A 19,593-nucleotide genomic window follows, 5' to 3' on the forward strand; every position below is an offset into this window, starting at 1 on the left:
CAGATTATCCCATTAGCTGATAAACTTCCATGGCTTCTAACCACTTTGTATGGAAATATTTCTAAAGTGTGCTTTATGCTACCTGTTTTATACCACATATAGGAACCATACAATAACATGTTCTTGGTGACTTAGAGTCCTCATCATTAATAGATATTTATGGATTATTGGAGCTGGGAAAGGGATAACCTCTTATAGGTCATCTAATCTGACCCCCTCAATTTACAGATGAGGAAACTAAGGCCAAGAAAGGGGAATGTTTGCAGGATATTAGTGCCAAGCTCACTGATGCATGATTTTCAGATTTTTTCCCCTTCGGAGTGTTTCCTGAGCACCTTTCTCATTCTCCACAGTAATGCAAAGATTTCATATACTCTTCCAAATAAGCTCTTTAATTTTTCTCAGTGTCCTGACTTGGAACTGGGCTATGCCAAGTGATATAAACCCATTTAGATAAACTTAGCTCTTTCTTCCTAGCTCCTGACCTCTCTTGGGTTCCATTTCCCTTAAGTGTTTCTTCTACCCTTTCCAATTTGAAGAACATTTATCTAGACAGAGAAGACCCAAGTAAAATAAGGCACAAGTGGGCTTGCTTTCCATCTGTTAATATTGTACCATCAGCCACAAGCAGAAGATCTCTCTTCTTCATGTCTGGGATATTTAATTTAATATCTCTGGGTTTCAAGCTAAAGAGTACAATCCAGGGACGGATCCATGTATCTATCATTTAAGGATCAGGCTAGGTAAAATTTGTTGCAGCATGGGATGGGAGGGGGTGGGGAACCATCTGCATCTGGGGGAGGGCCTAACCTGATCAAGTCACAGATATTCTGAGGTCTCTGGGGTGTGGCTATCTTATTCTAATTCATTCATGTTTTCTTTTCTCCAATCAGCCAAGCCATCAGAATGAAGAGTCTAGTACCACAGGATTTCCTGCTACTCTCTATCCTCCCAAAACATAGTTTACCTTAAGTTCTGAGGTCAAATCACTACATCCTTCTTGGTACTGAGGTTTTTTTTTTTCCTTAATGACAGTTGTCTTTCCTAGGGCTAAAGTTCTTGACGCTTTTCAATGAATATGTGACTATTGCAATGATTAAAGAAAAAAAAAAAACACCTTCCACATGCACAAATCTATATTTCCATGATCAATTCCTCTGGATTCTGAAGAGTCCCCATTTTTATTTCCACATGACACTGTTGTTTGTACTTACAGAGGAGTGTAGGTAATCCTCACTTGGCTATTTTCTGCTCATTCCTTGGGGGAAAAGAATTCTACTAGAACCAGGAAAAAAGAAGAATCAGAAAAGCAAATAGAAGACAAATGACATCAAATGTAGCAGCCTTTACCTGAACCTTTAAATGAGTTCTTCTTGCAGCTGAGATCTTGTCCCAGTTTTTTGCATTTCCTATCCCAGGTTTTAAGCAGATGGCAGACACAGGTGGGAAAAGAACATGGAAGCCTGTGCTGTGGACACTTGAAGGTGGTTGGACAAAGTCATAATTTGCACAGGCAATGTCTGTTGGTTCTGCTAGGACAGCACATGGAAAGTCACCTGAATCAAGATTTTTAGCAACCAAGATAGAACCTAGATACCAAATACTCATCCTGAAATCACTTTAACTACCATAAAATAGAAAACAAATATAGAAATACTTCTTGCCATTGGACAGAATGCTAAAGGGTCAGTGGAAGATTTGGGTGTACTTTTCTTCATTTCAATTCAAGAAGCATTTATTAGGCATCTGCTATGTGCCAGGCACTGTGCTGGGCACTAGAGGATATGAAGACAAAAATAAAGTGGTTCCTTCCTCAGAGTTTCCATTCTAATGGGGTCTATTGAACTTGAAGAACAAAGATTTTTGTGTAACTTCCTTATTGGCTATTTTGACTTGGGAATTTTGATTTTTCAAGCTCTAAGGGCACTCCCAAGGAAGCAAGCTTTCCAGATCAAAATCAGAGGACACATATCTAGAGCTGGAAGGAAGCTTAGAAGCCACCTGCCCAATCTAATTTTACAGAAGAGGAAACTGAGAACTAGAAAGGTTAAAAGACATATCCAAGGTCACACAGGCAGCAAGTGCAGACCTGGGATTTGAATCCAGGTCCTCTGATTCTAAATCCAGTGGCTTTTTTTTCTATTCCCCATAGTTACCTGTTCCCAAGGTTTAATATTACCAGATGCCACACGGTAAATTACTTTGTGCTTAGTTAGGAACTAGTTTTCACGTGAGTACAACAGAAATCTCCTTGATGGGCTAACTTTACATTCTCTGGCTTTACATGGAACTAGTATGAATGGAGGCAGTAGGATATTTCATCTTGCTAAACTATGCCTGCAAAACATTGAGGGGAATTCTCAAACCCTCAAACCCGTGTGTCCTTTCTAACAAGAGGTTAGGGTCTTTCTGTCTCTTAGATGCTGGTCAGGTGAGCCATGATGCTGATCTACTCATGATGTGATCGGCCTAGAAATCATACCGTAAATAAGGCTGGCAATTCTTTGAAAGGCCCACTGTCCGCTGTTCTCAATCAGATTCATGGATGGATAAATGAAAAAGAGACGGCCAGCAAAACCACAATTGGATACAATCACAGAATATTTCTATTCCTACTTCACCAGCACTCCAAGTCTTGTATTAAATACAAAGGATCACGTTCCCTAGTGTTCTTCACCTTGACCAATAACTTTTCAATGAATTCCCCCCACCCCAAAAATGATAACAACAAAAAAAAACTTGTGAAAAACTTTGTTGATTCCATTTGTACACAAAAACATTTTTCTCCAGGCAAATCTTTGTAATTTTACCATGAAAGGTTGTTGTTTTTAATGTGGCCTTTGATGAAGCTAAATACAAGAGAAAATGACTAGTTGTCATGGGGATTATCTGTCTGACAGATCAGTCATGGGCAGGGCAGCAGTCCTTAAAACTGATTGGGAAGGAACATATTTTGAAATCAAAATGTCTTTTTTTCCCCAACAGAAAATATTCTCATGTCAAGGTTGATAAGGCTCTCAGGCTAGTACACAATATGAAATAACTGCATTAACTTGAGTTCTGGGACCTAGGACTAGGGCCCATGGAGTGGAGCAAGATGAAGATGAATTTTCCCTCCCTCTCTTGGCTTCAGGATTAGCCTCTAGCTGCCTCTCAAAATACAGAGGAATTCATCTGGGCCATCACCTTCCTTTTCTCTTCCCCTTCTCCATTAACAAGGTCAACATGACAGAATGGATAGAATCTTACCTTGATTTGAATTCCAGAAAACCTGGACTCAAATCCATCTCCAGGTGCTAACTATTATTGTTTTTCATCTTCTGTACTCAAAGAGGACCATGATGTCATGATGCTGGGGTCAGGAAACAGTGCATTGACTGTCTGATCAGTTTAATATGAGCTCACAAGGCTCTACCCACAGGTCAGGCACAAATAATCCTTTTGAACATTTGGGATGGAGATGTCTCTAGTGTCATGCATCTCATGTTTCCTTTGTGCTACTATGATTCTGCTTTGCTCATAAAGCATAGTACCTTCTTTGATATGAGCATGCCATGCTGGGTGGTGCTATGCCATCATCTCCCATGTCTCACAATTGATGCTAACATTCTTCAGAGAGACCTTGACAGGGTCCTTGTATCACTTCTTCTGACCACCATGTGAGCACTTGCCTTGTTTGAGCTCTCCATAAAATAGTCTTTTAGGTAAATGTATGTTTGGCATTCAAACAACATGGCCAGTCCATCAAAGCTATATCCTCTGCAGTAGAGTTTGAATGTTTGGCAGTTCAACTTGAGAGAGGACTTCAGTGCCTGGTACCTTATCTTGGTAGGTAATTTTCAGAATCTTCCTAAGACAATTCAAATGGAGACAGTTCAATTTTTCTGTCATGGCACTGGTAAAGTGTCCAGGTTTCATAGGCATACAACAATGAGGTCAAACCAATGGTTCTATAGACCTTCAGTTTGGTACACAGTTGAATACCTCCTCTCTCCCACACTTTCTTTTGGAGTCTCTCAAATGTTAAACTAGCTCTGGCAATGTGTACATCAACTTCATCATCTATGTGGACATCCCTGGAAAGTATACTGCCAAGTTAAGCAAAATTATCCACAGTATTAAACATTTCTCCATTTGCTGTAACTGATGGTTGCCATGTATGGATGGTGTGGTGCTGGCTGGTGGATAACCTCTGTTTTTTTGAGTGTTGATTGTCAGGACAAAAATAGTACAAGCATCAGAGAATCAATATATTTTGTTGCATCTCAGCCTCAGAGGTTGCATTGAGTACGTAATAATCTGTCAACAAAAAGTCTTGCACCAACTCTCTCTCCACTTTAGTCTTGGCCTGTAGCTGTTTCAAGTTAAATAATTTACTGTCAGTGTGGTAGTTGACTTTGATGCCATTTTCATCCTTATTGAAGGTGTCTGACAACATCACTGAAAATATCATTTTAAAAAGCATGGGAGCAAGCACACAGTCCTTCTTCACTCCATTGGTGACTGGGAAAGCTCATCCATTATTCAGAAACATGCCATCATGAAACTGCTATATGATACTGATGAGCTTCTCTGGGCAACCAAATTTTACCATGATCTTCCACAAGCTCTTATGACTGACAGTATCAAAGACCTTGCTTAGATTAATGGATGTTTTGTATAGACTTCTGTTCTGCTCCTGGCATTTCTCCTGGAGTTGTAAGGCAGCAAGCACCATGTTGACCATTCCTCCACCCTTTCTGAAGCCACACTAACTCTTAGGTTAATGACCATCTTCCATTTGAAGGATCAGACAATCAAGGAGAACTCTGATAAGAATCTTGCTGGCAATAACTAAGAACATTTTTGTAAAAAGCACTCAACACAATGCATGACACATAGTAGGTGCTCTCTAAATGCTTATTCCCTTTCTTTTCCCCATTCTTTCACTGCAAGGCTTCATGTAGGGCTAACAGGGAGGAAGGCAATTGGCTAGTGACAAATTGACAGATCCTTGGTCCTCTTCAGCCCCTTGCATTTTTAGAGGAGGATTCCTATAAATCTTCATCTAATTAATAGAATTTGTAGCAGAGGTAAGAAAGTGTAGTGAATGCTCCTGCTGGTGTAGATAGAAATGTTGAGATAGTTCTGGTCAGGGAGTCATCCCAGGAGATCAGCTCCCCCCAAGCTGTTCTGGGTTTTTATAACTTTCTCTCTTCCTTCACTTCTGAGCCCACAGCTTCACTAAAAGCTCCAAGGTTTGTCCCCAGTGGGTCTCAGGGTAGTGCTTCGTCCTGGGGGTAGGAGTGGCAAAAGAGTTGCCACTTGTACAAAGGATTTATTCATCAATTAGCCCTTACCCTTTGTTTGACTTGGACTATACAGTGCTCAGCTTTAGGAAATTTTTTTTAAACAGGATGACTGGAGGGCAGAGTCAAGATGGCAAAGTAGAGAAAGTTGGGCTCTCCTAATGTTCCCCTCTAAACAACTTCAATTTTGGAGTGGCAAAGCTAACAAAAGGTCAGAGTAAGACATTCTTCCAGCCAAAGACAACACAAGAAGTCGGAAAGAGAGATTTGTGACATGGGGGGAGGAGGCTGTCTCAGAGCCCATGTGGATGAAACACTGGTGGTGGGATGAGGTGATGGTGACAGAAGCAACAGTAGCCTTGGGAGCCCTCAAGTCAGAGGTGGTAAAGGAACCTGGGAACTGATAAGGAAGAGATTACAGTGTACCCCTGTGATAGCACTGGACACAGGACCAAATTCTTTTTGACAAGTCCATTGTCTATACACACTTCTAGGTCATAGCTCGAGGATGGAGAGGAACACTTTCAATCAAGAGGGAGTGGAAGCCCTGAGGGCCAGTATCATTCCCTGCACCAAGGGATCAGGGACCCTGAGAAACAGTATCATTTCTAGTCCCAAGGGAGGAGAGGCCCTAAGGAGAGTATTTATTGTGATTTCAAGGGATCAGGGGCACTTCCTGGGTAAGGAACAGATTTCAGATCAAGAGAACAGTGACCACACCTCCACCTAAATCACACCAGTTTGAATGCACTGAAAACTTCCAAACCTCCCAAACTAGCTCTGAAAATAGCAGTGCAAAAAAAGCCTGAAGCCTGAGACAGACCCCCCTCCCACTTACCCTGCATGCCAGGAGCAGAGCCCAACAGTAACATAAAATTCCAAATCAAGAGCTAGGATGGGAAAATGAGCAAACAATAAAAAAGAACCTGACCATAGAAAGCTACTGTGGTGCCAGGGATGATGAAGACATAAACTCAGAATACAATGAAATAAAAACAGCTACCCTCAAAAATGTGAATCCCAACAAAAATTTGTGGAAGAGCTAAAAAACACTTTTTAAATTACGACAAGAGTGAGAAAGGGAAAAAAATAGGTAAAGAATTGAAAGCAAAGGAAGAAAATTACGAAAAGACAACTAACAGCTTGGTAAAGACACACCAAAAATATGAAGGAAATAACACTTAAAAAAAACAGAAATAGCCAGATGGAAAAAGAAGTACAAAAGTTTACTCAAGAAAATAATTCCTTAAAAATTAGAATTGGGTAAGGGGAAGCTATAAACTTCATGAGACATCAAGAAACAATAAGACAAAGACAAAATAGAAGAAAATGTGAAATATCTCATTGGAAAAAACAACTAACCTAGAAAATAGATCTAGGAGAGCTAGTTAAGAATTATTGAACTACCTGAAAGTCATGATCAAAGAAAGAGCCTTGATATCATATTTCAAGGAATTATCAAGGGAAACTGTTCCAATATCCTGAAACCAGAGGATAAAATGGAAATTGAAAGAATCAACTGATCTCCACCTGAAAGAGATCCCAAAATGAAAGTTCCCAGGAATATTATAGCCAAATCCCAGAACTCAAATCAAATAGAAAATACTTCAAGCAAATGGAAAACAGCCACACATGTGTCCTGGAGCCAGAGACAGGATCACAGAAAATCTAGCAGCTATGACATTAAAGGAAGAGAGGGTTTAGAAGATGATATTCTGGAAGGCAAAAGAGCTGGGATTACAACTAAGACTAATCTGTTCAGTAAAACGCAGTACAATCCTTCAAGGGAAAAATGGTATTTAATGAAATAGAGGACTTCCAAGCCTTCCTGATGAAAAGGCCAGAGCTGAATAGGAAATTTGACTTTCATAGAATGGATTAGAAACAAGGATCTAACAACATGGTATTTACAAAAGACACACTTGAAACAGAAAGATCCACACGTGGAGTTAAAATAAAGGGTTGGAACAGAATCTATTACACTTCAGTTGAACTAAAAAAAGGCAAGGGTAGTAATCATGATCTCAGACAAAGCAAAAATAGACCTAATTAAAAAGGATAATTAGGGAAAGTGTATTTTGCTTAAAAAAAGTATCACAGACAATAAAGTGATGTCAAAAATTTTACAGCAAGTTTCTCTGTTAAAGTTTTCATTTCTCAAATATATGCTCTGTGTGGAACTGAGTCAAACTTGTAAAAATAAAAGCCATTCCCCACCTGACAAATAGTCAATGGATATAAACAGGAAGTTTTTAGAAGAAGTCAAATATCTATATTTATATGAAAAAATGACCTAAATCACTATTGATTAGAGAAAGGCAAATTAAAACAACTCTGAGGTACCACCTCACATCAATCTAAAATGACAAATGCTGGAGAGGATGAGGGAAAAATAAGTATATTAATGAACAATTGGTGGAGTAGTGAACTGATCCAACCATTCTGAAGAACAATTTGGAACTAGGTTCAAAAGGCTATAAAACAATGCATACTCTCTGACCCAGCAATAGCACTAGTAGGTCTCTATCTCAAAGAGATCAAAGAAAAAGGAAAAGAATCTTGTACGAAAATATTTGTATCACCTCTTTTTGTTGTCTCAAAAATTGGAAATCAAGGGGGATGCTTATCAATTGGGGAATGGCTGAGCAAGTTGTGGTATGTGATTGTGATAGAATACTACTGTGCTATGGGAAATGATGGGGGGGTGGTTTCAGAAAAACAAAAACAAAAACAAAGCAAGACCTATATGAACTGATGCAAAGTGAAATGAGAAGAACCAAGAGATCATTGTGCACGATAACAGCAATGTTGTAATTATGATCAACTGTGAAAGACTTGGCCACTTTAATCAAGACAATGATCTGAGACAATTCCAAAGGATTCATGATGATAAAATTGCATCCATCACCAGAAAGAGGACTCATGAACTCTAAGTACAAATTGAAGTATAATTTTCTCACTTTCTTTTAAAAATATAGCTAATATGGAAATACGTTTTGCATGATTTCGCATGTTGAATCATATTGATATCATATTGCTTGCTTTCTCAGTGGATAGGATACAGGGTGGGAGGGAGGTACAGAATTTGAAACTCAAAATTTAAAAAGAAAATAATGCCAATAAATAAATAATAAATTTAAAATATTTTTAAAAAGAAATAAAATTTGACTTTCAAATACAAGACTCAAGAGAAGCATAAAAAGGTAAACATTAAAGAGAAATCATAAAGGATTCCCTAAGTTTCAACTGTTTACCTCTGTATATGGGAAGATGATATACCTGTCTTCTAATAGTTTTATTATTAGAGCAATTAATAGGATTCTACGTAGAAAGGGGGCATGGGAGTGAACATGATCATGTTCAGATGATTCAAGAAAATAGGTGAGAAAGAGAGAAGGGGGAAGGGAGAAGAAGAATGGGGAAAATGATCTCACATACAAGAAGTGTGCAAAGAAGAGTTTTTACAGTGGAGAGGAAAATGATGAGAGGAGGAGTGGGCAATGCTTGAACCTTACATATAAATTGGTTCAAAAAGGGAAACTATATACATACATAGATGCATGCACACACACTCAATTGGTCATAGAAATCTATCTTACCCAACTGGAAAGTAGGAGGGAAAGGGGATAAGAAGGGTGGGAGATGATTAAATGGAGGGCAGATTAAAGAAAGCAATGGTCAGAATCAAAACAGACTTTAGAGGAGAGAAAGGTTAACTTTATATGTAATTGGGAAATATTTAATGAAATAAATAAAAACAATTTTTTTAAAAATAAAAAAGACTACTTTTCCACGTGACTGTGATGGTAGTTACTTAGGTGAGGAAACAGGAGGGAGTGGAAAGACAAGATCATTGGGTCCTACATGAATTTGAACTGGCAGTGACCTTATAACCATCTCCTCCAATCACTAAGTAAACAACAATCATTCATTTTTCATTTACAAATGAGGAAACTGAGGTCTAATGAATTGAAGTTGTTTGTTCAAGGCCATGCAGGTAATAAGCAACAGAAGTGAGATTTGAACCTAGGTCCTCAGACTCCATAATGGGTGTTCTTTCCACATTGGCCTCACGTGCCAGGGTCATCCTCCCGAGCATAATGTAGGCCTTCAACAAAAAGCTATTCTGTTACAGATATCTTTTTTAGAATTTCATGTATTATAAATGTGTATACACATTCAATATAAAAGTCTTACTCATTCTTCGATTTGCTTAGGCTTTGTTATTTCTGTTTGTGGGTGTTTGGGGTTATTTGTTTGGGGGGAGGAGTTTGGGTAAGGGCTGGAGGGTCTCCCTGACAAGATAAGGTGATCCACGCTGGGTATTATTCAACACAGATGCATTTATTAGTCAATGAGCATTTATTACATGCCAAGCACTTTCATAAGAGCTAGGGATGAAAAGAAAGGCAGAGACGTGGTCCGTGCTCTCAAGCAGCTAACAAGCTATATGAGAGAAATGATATGTACCTAACTGGGTACAAAGTCCATGGAAGGCAGCCTTAGTGGAGAAAACCTCAGTGTTCCAACTGCCATTTCAGGTGCAGCCATTCTCCAGGGACCCACTCTTGTTTCAGGGGGACCCTGCTTAGCCCTGTGTCTGGTGGAGCAAGGGCTCCCTGTGTTGCAGAATTACCCTCCCATAGCAGACAGCTTACCTGTTTTACATGTTGGAAATGACTCTGATCTAAAATCATAGACAGAATCTCAAGCCCCGTTGGCCGCTGCCCCTGCATGAGAAAGCTTTTTTTTTTTTGCAATAAAATGACCAGCCTAGTTCATTTCAGATCAGATGGAGCTGTCCACCCCAACCCAGGCTCTCAGCTGATCAGCACACAACTTTGCTCAACTTTGCATTTTTGCTGAGCAGTCTTTCGATCCCAAAGCCCTCTGATGCTTCATTGGTGTGGTGATGACCTTGGTCTTGAAAGCTCAGCCAGTAGAGGAAAACTCTGGGAGCTTTTACCAAGCTAGAAAGTCTTTGAGTCTGGTGTCAGTGTCATCTGCTGGTGACTGTTGCTGGAGGAAGTTCAGCAATGTTCCTTGCTTATGGGGCTCACCCTGGAATTAAAGCCACCCCTCTTCTCGAGTCTCTCTCCACAGTCCTGCTAGACTTGGTGAAACCACTGCTTCCTAAGGGAGGGATTCTGCATTGCTACTGGACTCTCCTCTCCTTTCCCTTCCTACCAAAGAACTTGGAGCAGTGAACCATGTGTCACTTAGCAGACTGAGCCACATTGAATCAAGTTCTGAGCAAAAGGAAGGAGGAAGAGAATTCATGAGAACTAGCAAACATTTGCACCTCAGGGAGAATTTCTGGCTCGGGGCAATCCTATCAATTCATCCCAAATGATGTCTCTAAATTGATGCTATGATTCTTAACTGGAATGCTCCAGGACTCAGACACAGACACAGACATAGGCACAGACATTTCTGTAAATAAGAGGGAATCACATTACCTTCCTGGGCTCAATGGGGCTCACTTTGACCTTGCAGCCAGGGAGGCCTCCCAGCTCCCAGCTGTGGAAAGTAAGACAGAAGATACTCAAATGGAGAAGGACCAAGGATCCATCTTCTGCTCTGCCCCAGGATGGGATAGTGTATGTTCAGAAGACCACTGGTTTTTTAAATACTCCCCATCTAGTTAGGTAAAACAAATAAGCATTTATTAAGCACCTGCTATGGGCCAAATATTATGCTAGTAATTGAGGAAACAAAGTCAAATAAATTCCCATACTGACTGTCAAAAACTTTGTGTCTCATTCTGTGTGTTCAGTCCATTGCCTCTCTCCCAGGAGGTCAGTAACGTTCTCCATCACTGATTCTCGGGAATCATGGTTGGTCATCGAGTTTAACAAAGATTTTAGGTCTTTCAGATTTGTTCCAGTGTTGTTGCTATTGTATAAATGATTCTCCTGGTTCTGTTCACTTCCCTGTGCATCAGTTCATACAAGCTTCCCCAGGCTTCTCTGAAACCATTCCCTAGATCATTTCTTACAGCACAATAGTATTCCATCACATTCATATCCCACAGTCTGTTCAGCCATTTCCCAGTTGATGGACACCATCTTACTTTCTTATTCTTGCCACCATAAAAAGAATTGCTGTTGATATTTGGTCAAAGGCTATGAACAGGCAATTCTCAAGGGAAGAAATGCAAATGACCGATACTCAATTAACTGCTGTTCTTCAGAAACCTTGCCTACAGTAGGCTCCCAGTCCCTTTGAGTAACCCAAAAGTTTGTGGGGAAATGACTAATATGGAAATGTTTTACATGATTGCACATATATAAACTATATCAGATTGCTTAACATCTCAGGGAGGGAAAAGGGGAGAAAGGAGGGAGGGATAGAATTTAAAACTCAAACCTTCAAAAAATGTTAAAAATTTGTTTTAACATGTAATTGGGGGAAAATAAAATGTTATTTACAAAAAGTTTGTGTGGAGGGAAAATCCATTTAGCAAGAACTCACTCTTTATAGTGGGTGAAGAACGTGGTCTCTTTCCAGGTAATAATGGACCCCTGGGTACAAATTCCCTTAGGTAATTGACACACAATTCTTCTGAACCAGCCCTCGAGAAATACTGATTGAGGGCTATGAAGGTTTGGATTTACTTTCCTGCAAGGGAAAAGGAGTGTGGAGTTGGAGTTTTGCCTTCACCATTCAGCAGGTCCCCTGATTTATCAAATAATTTTAAACCAAGAAGAATTGTCAGATACCAACTCGGAATCACCCTTTTGTTTGAGCTGGGCCCTGGGGACATAAAGGAATAAACAAAACAGTAGCTGCCCTCAAAGCGCTTATACCAGGGGTGGGGAACCTGTGGCCTCAAGGTCACATGTGGCCCTCTAGGTCCTCAAGTGCAGCCCTTCGACTGAATCCAAACTTTGCAGAACAAATTCCCTTAATTAAGGGGATTCATTAATTAAGATTCAATCAAAGGGCCACACTTGAAGTCCTAGAGGGCCACATGTGGCCTTGAGGCCACAGGTTCCCCACCCCTGGCTTACATTCGATCGGAGGAAACAACATGAACATAGATAAGTAAATGCGAAAAGGGCAGCTAGGTGGCAGAGTGGACAGAGTTCTGGGCCTGGAGTCAGGAAGTGAGTCTTCCTGAGTTCCAATCTGACTCCAGACACTTACTAGCACTATGACCCAGGGCAAGTCACTTCCCTCTGTTTGCTTGCCCAGTTTTCTTATCTGCCAAATGAGCTGGAGAAGGAAATGGCAAACCGCTCCAGGATCTTTGTCAAGAAAATCCCAAATCGGGACGTGGCTGAAATGACTAATCAACAACAAAATACAATGTACAAATAAATAGAGAATGATTGTGGAGAGGTAACAGAGGGCACCAGGAAAGGATTCTTGTAGAAAGGAGAAATCCAACTGAGCCTTAAAGCGAGCTGGGGATTCAAGCATCAAAGATGAGGAAGGAGAATGATTCAGGTATGGGGGCCAGACCATGCAAAGCTGGAGGTAGGAGATAGAATATTTTTTGTAAGTCATTCAACAAACATTTATTGAGCACTTTCTATGTACCAGGTACTTTTCTAATACTGGTGATATGCAGTAAACAAGGAAGAAAACCCCTTCCCCCAAGGAGTTTTTATTCTAATGGGAGAAGACTGCACACAGAGGGAAGCTGGGAAGTTGTGATGGCAGCAGGGTGGAGTGAGGTGGAGATGGACAGGAAGTGAGGCAGATCCTGCCAAAGCTCACGTAAGGAGCCCAAAGCCCGACCAGCAGGGTTCAAGGTTTTGATAGGAAGGGAACAAGGACTAAGTCTACAAAGGCAGGCTAGAGCCAAGTGTGAAGGGATTTAACTAAAAGAGGGATTTGTAGTTTCTGCTAGAGGCAAGAGGGCACTGCTGAACTTGAGGAGAGGTGTGCCATGGTCCTGGGTGAATCTGGAAGCTGTGTAGAGGAGGCAGCAGGGGCAGGAGAAGCTGGAGGCAAGGAGACCAATCAGGAGAGCTGTGAATAGAGAGAAAGGAATTGATCAATCAATCCATGAACATGTATTAAGCACCTACTATGTGCCAGGCACTGTGCTAGGCTGGGTATGTGACTGATGTGAGTGGTAGTTGGAAAGAATATCAGTGCTGGAGTCAGAGACTCTTCATGCCTTGGAAAGGTCACTTGATGCCTCTGAGCCTCTGTTTCCTTATCTGTTAAAAGAGGGTTTTGGACTAGATGCCTCTGAGGCCCTTTCCATCTCTAGACTGTGATTCTATTGTGAGGTTAAAAAAATAAATCTTGGCCACTGAGTGACCATGAAGCTGGAGTGAGTGAGAGAGAGGGATCCCGGAGGACCCTGATGCTGAGCACCGGATGTTAGCAGGAGGCTGGGTTTTACTGGGAAACCTAACAGTCCTCTGTCGGACACATTGAGGCACATGATCTGCTGAGGGAGAGATCTCTGAAAGGTTCCCCCGTGCAGAGCCAAGTTTGGGGAGCACTGCTGAGCCTGGCAGGCAAAAGCACAGAGCCCTAAACCTAACACTCCCTCACTCAGACTTTTCCATGGTGGTCCCCAAAAGCATTCCAACTCTTTCTGCTCCAGAGGAACTGGAAAATTGTACTAACCCCAGGTGTGTTTACCAACCTTTACCACAGCTGGTCAGACCCACATGCTGCCTGATTGTGCGGGGAACTGGGACCCCACCCAAGCCATTCAGCAAAATGGCCAAGTCAATGAAAATGTAGCAAACTCGAGCTGTATGCACAGCCAAGCATCCACACAGGCCCCGGGAAGAAGCTTCTCGTGACTGTCTCCCAAGCCGGGAGGTCGCTCCTTGTTCCTCTCCCGTTTTGGAATCCTTGGCTTCCTTGGATCTCACTAAGCTGCCCCCTGCTGCAGGAAGCCTGGGGGATCTCCCTGGCCCCTAGTGCCCTCTCCCACCACGATTACCTTGGGTTTGTTGACAGCTCTGTACTTGACCTGGAGGCCCGAGGGCAACGACTCTCCTCTTGTATTCTCCGGAGCCCAGAGCAGTGTCTGGCACACAGACACAAGTGATAGTTGAATTAAACAGTGGAACAGTGGGTAGGCATTGTATTTAGGGTTAGCAAGACCTAGAGTTGGGCCTTACGGCTTTTAATGGCACTTCGAGCTAGCTGTGCGATGCCTAAATTTCCTCTCTTGTAAAATGAGGAGATGGGAATGCTTGGCTTCTAAGGCCTCTTCCAGCCCCAAATCTGTGCCCCTGTTCTGTTCTTGTACTGACAAATACAAACAGCCCTTGGGCCTCCCCTCTTAGGACCACCCAGAACTGCAGAACTCCCGGGGCTCTGTCCCTTTCGAGATGGAGACGAGGGATATCCCTGACGGACCCTTCTAGGGCCTCCGTTTGATGCACCCCAGGGATCAGAGGCCAGGACTGGCAGGAACTGTTGGAGAGGCAACTGTGTCCCCGGCGAGCTAGCCGCAGGGGCGGCAGCTGGAATGGGCTGTAGGTGCTATTTGAGGAAGCAGCCAGGAACGCAGCAGTCCGAGGTTGCTTAGAAAAGGAAGCCTGCAGGGCCAGCAGGGCGCGGATGGGCGACGCTGGTGCCAGGCGTAGGTGCCCAGAGCGCGGCTTCTTTTCTTGCTCCCGGATCCCGGGCTGATCTGATCTGAGCCAAGCTAGGCGGAGTGACGGACCGGGCCGGGGAGGGGGGCAGTCTGGGGGAGGGCAGGGACGGCTTCTCTGCTTTCCTCTGCGTCTCCGCCCCGCTCACAGCCAGACCCCGAGCCCGAGCCCGAGCCCGAGCCCGGCAGAGGTTCCCTGAACCAGCCCTCTGCCTTCAGCCCCACCAAAAGCCGTAGAGGCCAGCCGCCCGAGGGGGAGGGAGGCCTTGTCTGGTTCCGCCTTTCCACCCGCCCTCCCCCCAGTCCCGCGCAGTGCCCCACCTGGGCCCCCCAGAGCCTACAGCACCCCGAGCTCAAGCCTGTGCCGACGGCATCATGTACGCCGGCCGCCGACGGAGGAAGCCCGTGCCCAGGACGTGAGTGCCAGGCCCGCCGTAGGGCAGGGGGCGGGAGGGGAGGGGGCGACTCGCCAGAGTCTGGGTTGGGAGGGGGTGATTCCGGGGCCGCCGCTTATTCCAGGGAGGCCTGCTGGGGGCCCCCCGGGGAGTAGATGTGACCCCGGGGAGCGAGTGACGGCCCTGGCAAAGTGGCATCCTCTGCGTCCCGGGGTCGGTGTCGGGGTGGACCCCGGGGGTGAACCTCGGGTCCGGGCAGGGGCGTCTCCCGGAAAGCAGCAGAAGGCCGGGGTCGGCGAGGCGGCGGGGGACTTTCTACTGCCCCGTCCATTCTTCCCCTGGTCTCCTTCTGTTCGTTCCAGTCCATTCACGATCCCACTCCTTACCAGTTGAATGTCCTTGGGCAAGTGCCTGCCCCTCTCTCCGAACCCCACGTTCGTCCCTCTAACGTGCAGGGTTGGGATGACAGTACCTTTCTGCTCCTTCCCTGAGCTGCGTCCTCATTCTTAACTCACCCTCTTCTCTTGGGGAGTAGAAAGAGGTCCCAGCCCCGCAGTTCCCCGCTCTTTGCCTGAGAGTCGGGGGTCCTGCTTTGCAGGGTGACTCTGATGCTCACGGGCTGAGGGATCCCGCTCAAGCCCTTTTTCCTTTCCGCGCCTCAGGGTCCTCACTGAGACCCGCTGGGTTTAGGGATTGGTCGATCCCAGACCTGCGCCACATCCCAGAAGGAAACGTTTCTTGTGACTTAGCTGCTCCTGGGGCGCTGCTGTGACCTCACTTGGGAGGGCTGAGGGGCTCAGGAGACACGGGGTGGGGAGCAGGCAGGGTGCGTGGAAGCTCGCCCCAGAAGCGCCTCCCCTTCCTCAGCCTCCGCTGAAACGTAGCTACAGAAAAAGGCGCTGGATTTGGCGTCAGAGGAAGCGGGTGCAAACCCAGCTGCCTGGGTGACTTGGGCACCTCTCTGACACTCAGTTTCTTCTTCTATAAAATGAAGAGGCTTGGACTAGATGCCATTGATATTCTCCTTGGAGTCAGAGAACCCCGTTTCAAATACTGGCTCTACCATTCCCTCTGGAGGGCTCCCTGGACCTCAATATCCTGATCCGTGAAAAGACAAGGTTGGGCTAAATGACCCCCACATTCCCTTCCAGACTCTAGGCTCCAGTCAGTTAGGGTTTTTTTTGTTTTTTTTGCGGGGGCGGGGGCGGGGGGGAGTTGCGGGACTGTCCTGTCCTACACGCTGTTGTTACTGCTGCTGTTTGTTCTTGGTTCTCGGGTGGGGCCTGGCCCCTGCTTGCCCTAGGGGTGGGAGGTGCTTTGCTCGACTCCCAAAGGAGAAGGAGCTGGGGGCGAAGGCTATTACACAGCGCACCCCCTCCAGGGTTCACCAGAGGAAGCCCCCCTGTCCATTCCCCACTGTCTGCCCCCTAGGATCAGAGGGTTCAGTGGATTCAACCTAAACTAGCGACAGCAGCAGCACCACCGCCAATACCAAGACCAGAACAGCTGCCCGTTTTCCTGAAGGATGTTGCTCACTAAAGTGACTGAAGGATGTAGTCACTAAAGACTAGAGGGTTTCCCCAAGGTCACTTTAGCTCATCAGTGGTAGAACTGGGATTTGGACTCATAGTCTGTGTTTCCAGTTCTCTCCCACACTCTGCCCATCCTACCTCCTCCAGCTCCCACAGACTCTGTTTCATGGGACACAAACATTTAGGCCAGTTTCCATTCTGCAAGGGAGGCCAGCATTGCATTTCCTACTGGTTCCATCACCACCACCTCTTCCCTCACTGATGTCTGGCCTGGATGTGTAATGATTGCCATGAAGCTAGCATCTCCAATCCTGAAAGAGGGCAAGCAGGGCCAACAATTCTTCTCAATCCTGAGCCTACACTGCTGCTCTCATTTCAGAATGCACCAGACTTGGATTTTTCCAATAAAAGGCTCCAGTTGGAAACTTTCATTTCAGAAAGAGTATTTTCTCCCCTCATCTGCATCTTAGTCTGTTCCACTGAGAACTACCAATCCATAGCATCCAAAGCAGGCTGGAATCCAAATTTGATTCTTTGTTGCCATTTGATTATAGAGTGGACAGATGACTATCCAGATGTGGCCAGATTGTGTGTGAGTCCTACATGATCTGGCCATCTCTGGCCCCCGACTGGTGAAATAGCAAATGTCAACAAGCTCTGGAGAGGGACATAGAGCTCTAGATTGGGTCCTCACTCTGAGACTGTGGGGCCTTACCGTAGGACCAAAGATGGAAAGGCAGTGGGACAGAAGGTCTTGGCTCCACCCTGGGCCTTCTTGGAAGGTCTCTTGATGATCTCAGATTTAGGAAAGGGATCTTCTAAGTCCTGGCCAGACAGGCAGCCCCTAAATAAATGCTGTTTGAATTGAATTGGAACCCTGAGAAAAGCGGGCCATTTCCCTGTAGGAGGAAAATGATCCTTACGATCCTCTCTTATGATCCTTACTTTGAAGCAGAAGACCCAGGATCAAAAGGTACTGACACACTAAGCATCCTGTAGACTGCCCATTAGGCAGGAGTTCCCAGGTCAGATGATTTAAAGAAAGCTTGGGGGTGTGTGGCTAGAAGCCCACTAACAAACACTGGGTCCTCCTCTCTCCTTGTTTCCTGAGGACTAGCGATGGTTGGGAGCAGGAAGGGGAAGGCCTACCATTGTAACATGTCTGCCTTTGCCCCTCCCACCCCCCAACTGCAGGGCCAAGTTGCCTCCCTCTGAAGGTGTCAAGGCAAACCCCTCCAAGCGGCACCGGGAGAGGCTGAATTCTGAGCTGGAGTGCCTGGCCAGCCTGCTGCCCTTTCCCAATGAGGTCATCTCCAGTTTGGATAAACTGTCCATCCTCCGGCTTACTGTCAGCTACCTGCGTACTCAAAGCTTCTTCCAAGGTAAGCCCTGGGCCCCTGGCTCACTCCAGATCTTGCCCAAGGGGAGTAGAAGGGGCAAGGGGCAATCTCTCACAAGGAAAGGGTGGTTGAAAATGCTTTGTTCTCCTCTTTAAAGTGCTTTGGAAGTGGCCACTATGATTACTATGACCATCACCATCTGTATCAAATCCTCCTCCCAAATAAGACCTTCCGATCTCATTGGATCTTAGTGGAATTCTATTTCTTGTCCTCGACAAGAATAAATTCAATTCTTTTCCATCACATGAGGAAAAACGAATGAATTCTGAAATCTCTAAGGCAGGTCAGTTTCCAGTTCAAAATATGGGGCTTACTTGGGTACCCTGGACTAGTTCAAAACAAACATGGCACGGAGAAGAATATTGAATCCTAGCTCTTGGTAGTAAGTTAAGCATAGACCTGCAGGAAGGCTAGTGAAAGCTTCAAAACCAATTGATTTCCTATGAAGATAATATTTCTCCAGTCCACTTATATTCCATCTTCTAGAAACGTGTACCTTTTGGAGTGTAATTTCTATGATCCTAACCTTTCAAATGAGCTAGAAGGAACAAGAGGAAAGAGGAAGTCCTGTCTTAGTGGGCTCTGATCTCTCTCCTGAAGGAAAAGCAATTTCAACTCTGAAATTGATGGATTAATTTAAAAAAAATTTTCTCTAGAGGAAATCTAGATTACTGCTTCAGAAAAGAGAAAAATATAAACATACCTGCCCATCTACTCAAATCACCTTACCAGGCTTGCTTGCAGCTGGCAGCTACAATCTTGGCTACAAGACAGTTGCTGTCTTGCCAGGTTCACGTCCTTTCCATGTTGACTTAAATTCCTTCCATGATCTCTTTATTTACACCATATAGCCTATTTTCCACAGAAAGATGAACAGTGTTTCCACTTGATGATTCTAATTTCAGATAGATCTTGTTTTCATTTAAAAAGAAATCTTTGTTGTTTTGGCTGTACCTAATGTTTTCTTCATTTGGAAGTTATTCAGATAAACAATCAAAAATATTTATCGAACATGCTTCCATTCATCGGTTTGAGGAGCGTCTGTTTGTTCTGGGATGTCAGCTGCTCCTCCAGATGTATTTTGTGTGTTTGTACGTATTTATGTGTATGTGTCTGTAGGTACATTTGTGTCCGAGATAACAGCATTGGTAATTGGAGCTCACCAGTTCACTGCACAGAAATCTAGAGAGGGATTTCCAGGCATTGATCATTCCTTGATGTTTAGCCCATCTAGTGACATGTTTGGCAAATATGCATTCATTCTTGCCTCCATCTTCCTTTCCTTTTTATAGCCCTTAATACCTTTCTAGGTCTTCTCCAATTCTTGCACCGTTGACACAGAACTTCCACCCTGTCTTTTGTCTTACTTTGGTATATACACATTCAAGAATGGTATTGAAA

At 44.2% G+C, this 19,593-nt stretch overlaps 2 protein-coding genes across 2 annotated transcripts in view; both read left to right on the forward strand.

Moving 5' to 3' along the window:
- Positions 1-6,401, forward strand: part of LOC114040263 (aryl hydrocarbon receptor-like) — a 90,985-nt gene extending 84,584 nt beyond the window's left edge. The window contains 1 exon segment of the mRNA XM_027858301.1: positions 5,783-6,401. Within this exon segment, the coding sequence (XP_027714102.1) occupies positions 5,783-5,839 (57 nt within the window). The 3' untranslated portion in view covers positions 5,840-6,401.
- An 8,839-nt stretch (positions 6,402-15,240) lies between these two features.
- Positions 15,241-19,593, forward strand: part of LOC114040262 (aryl hydrocarbon receptor-like) — a 67,560-nt gene continuing 63,207 nt past the window's right edge. The window contains exons 1-2 of the mRNA XM_027858300.1: positions 15,241-15,281; positions 17,987-18,174. Coding sequence (XP_027714101.1) covers positions 15,241-15,281; positions 17,987-18,174 — 229 coding nt within the window. The remainder of the gene's footprint in view (positions 15,282-17,986; positions 18,175-19,593) is intronic.

Source organism: Vombatus ursinus, unplaced genomic scaffold (genome assembly GCF_900497805.2).
Source record: "Vombatus ursinus unplaced genomic scaffold, bare-nosed wombat genome assembly UNPS02012901.1, whole genome shotgun sequence".
NCBI classification, from domain to species: Eukaryota; Metazoa; Chordata; class Mammalia; order Diprotodontia; family Vombatidae; genus Vombatus; species Vombatus ursinus.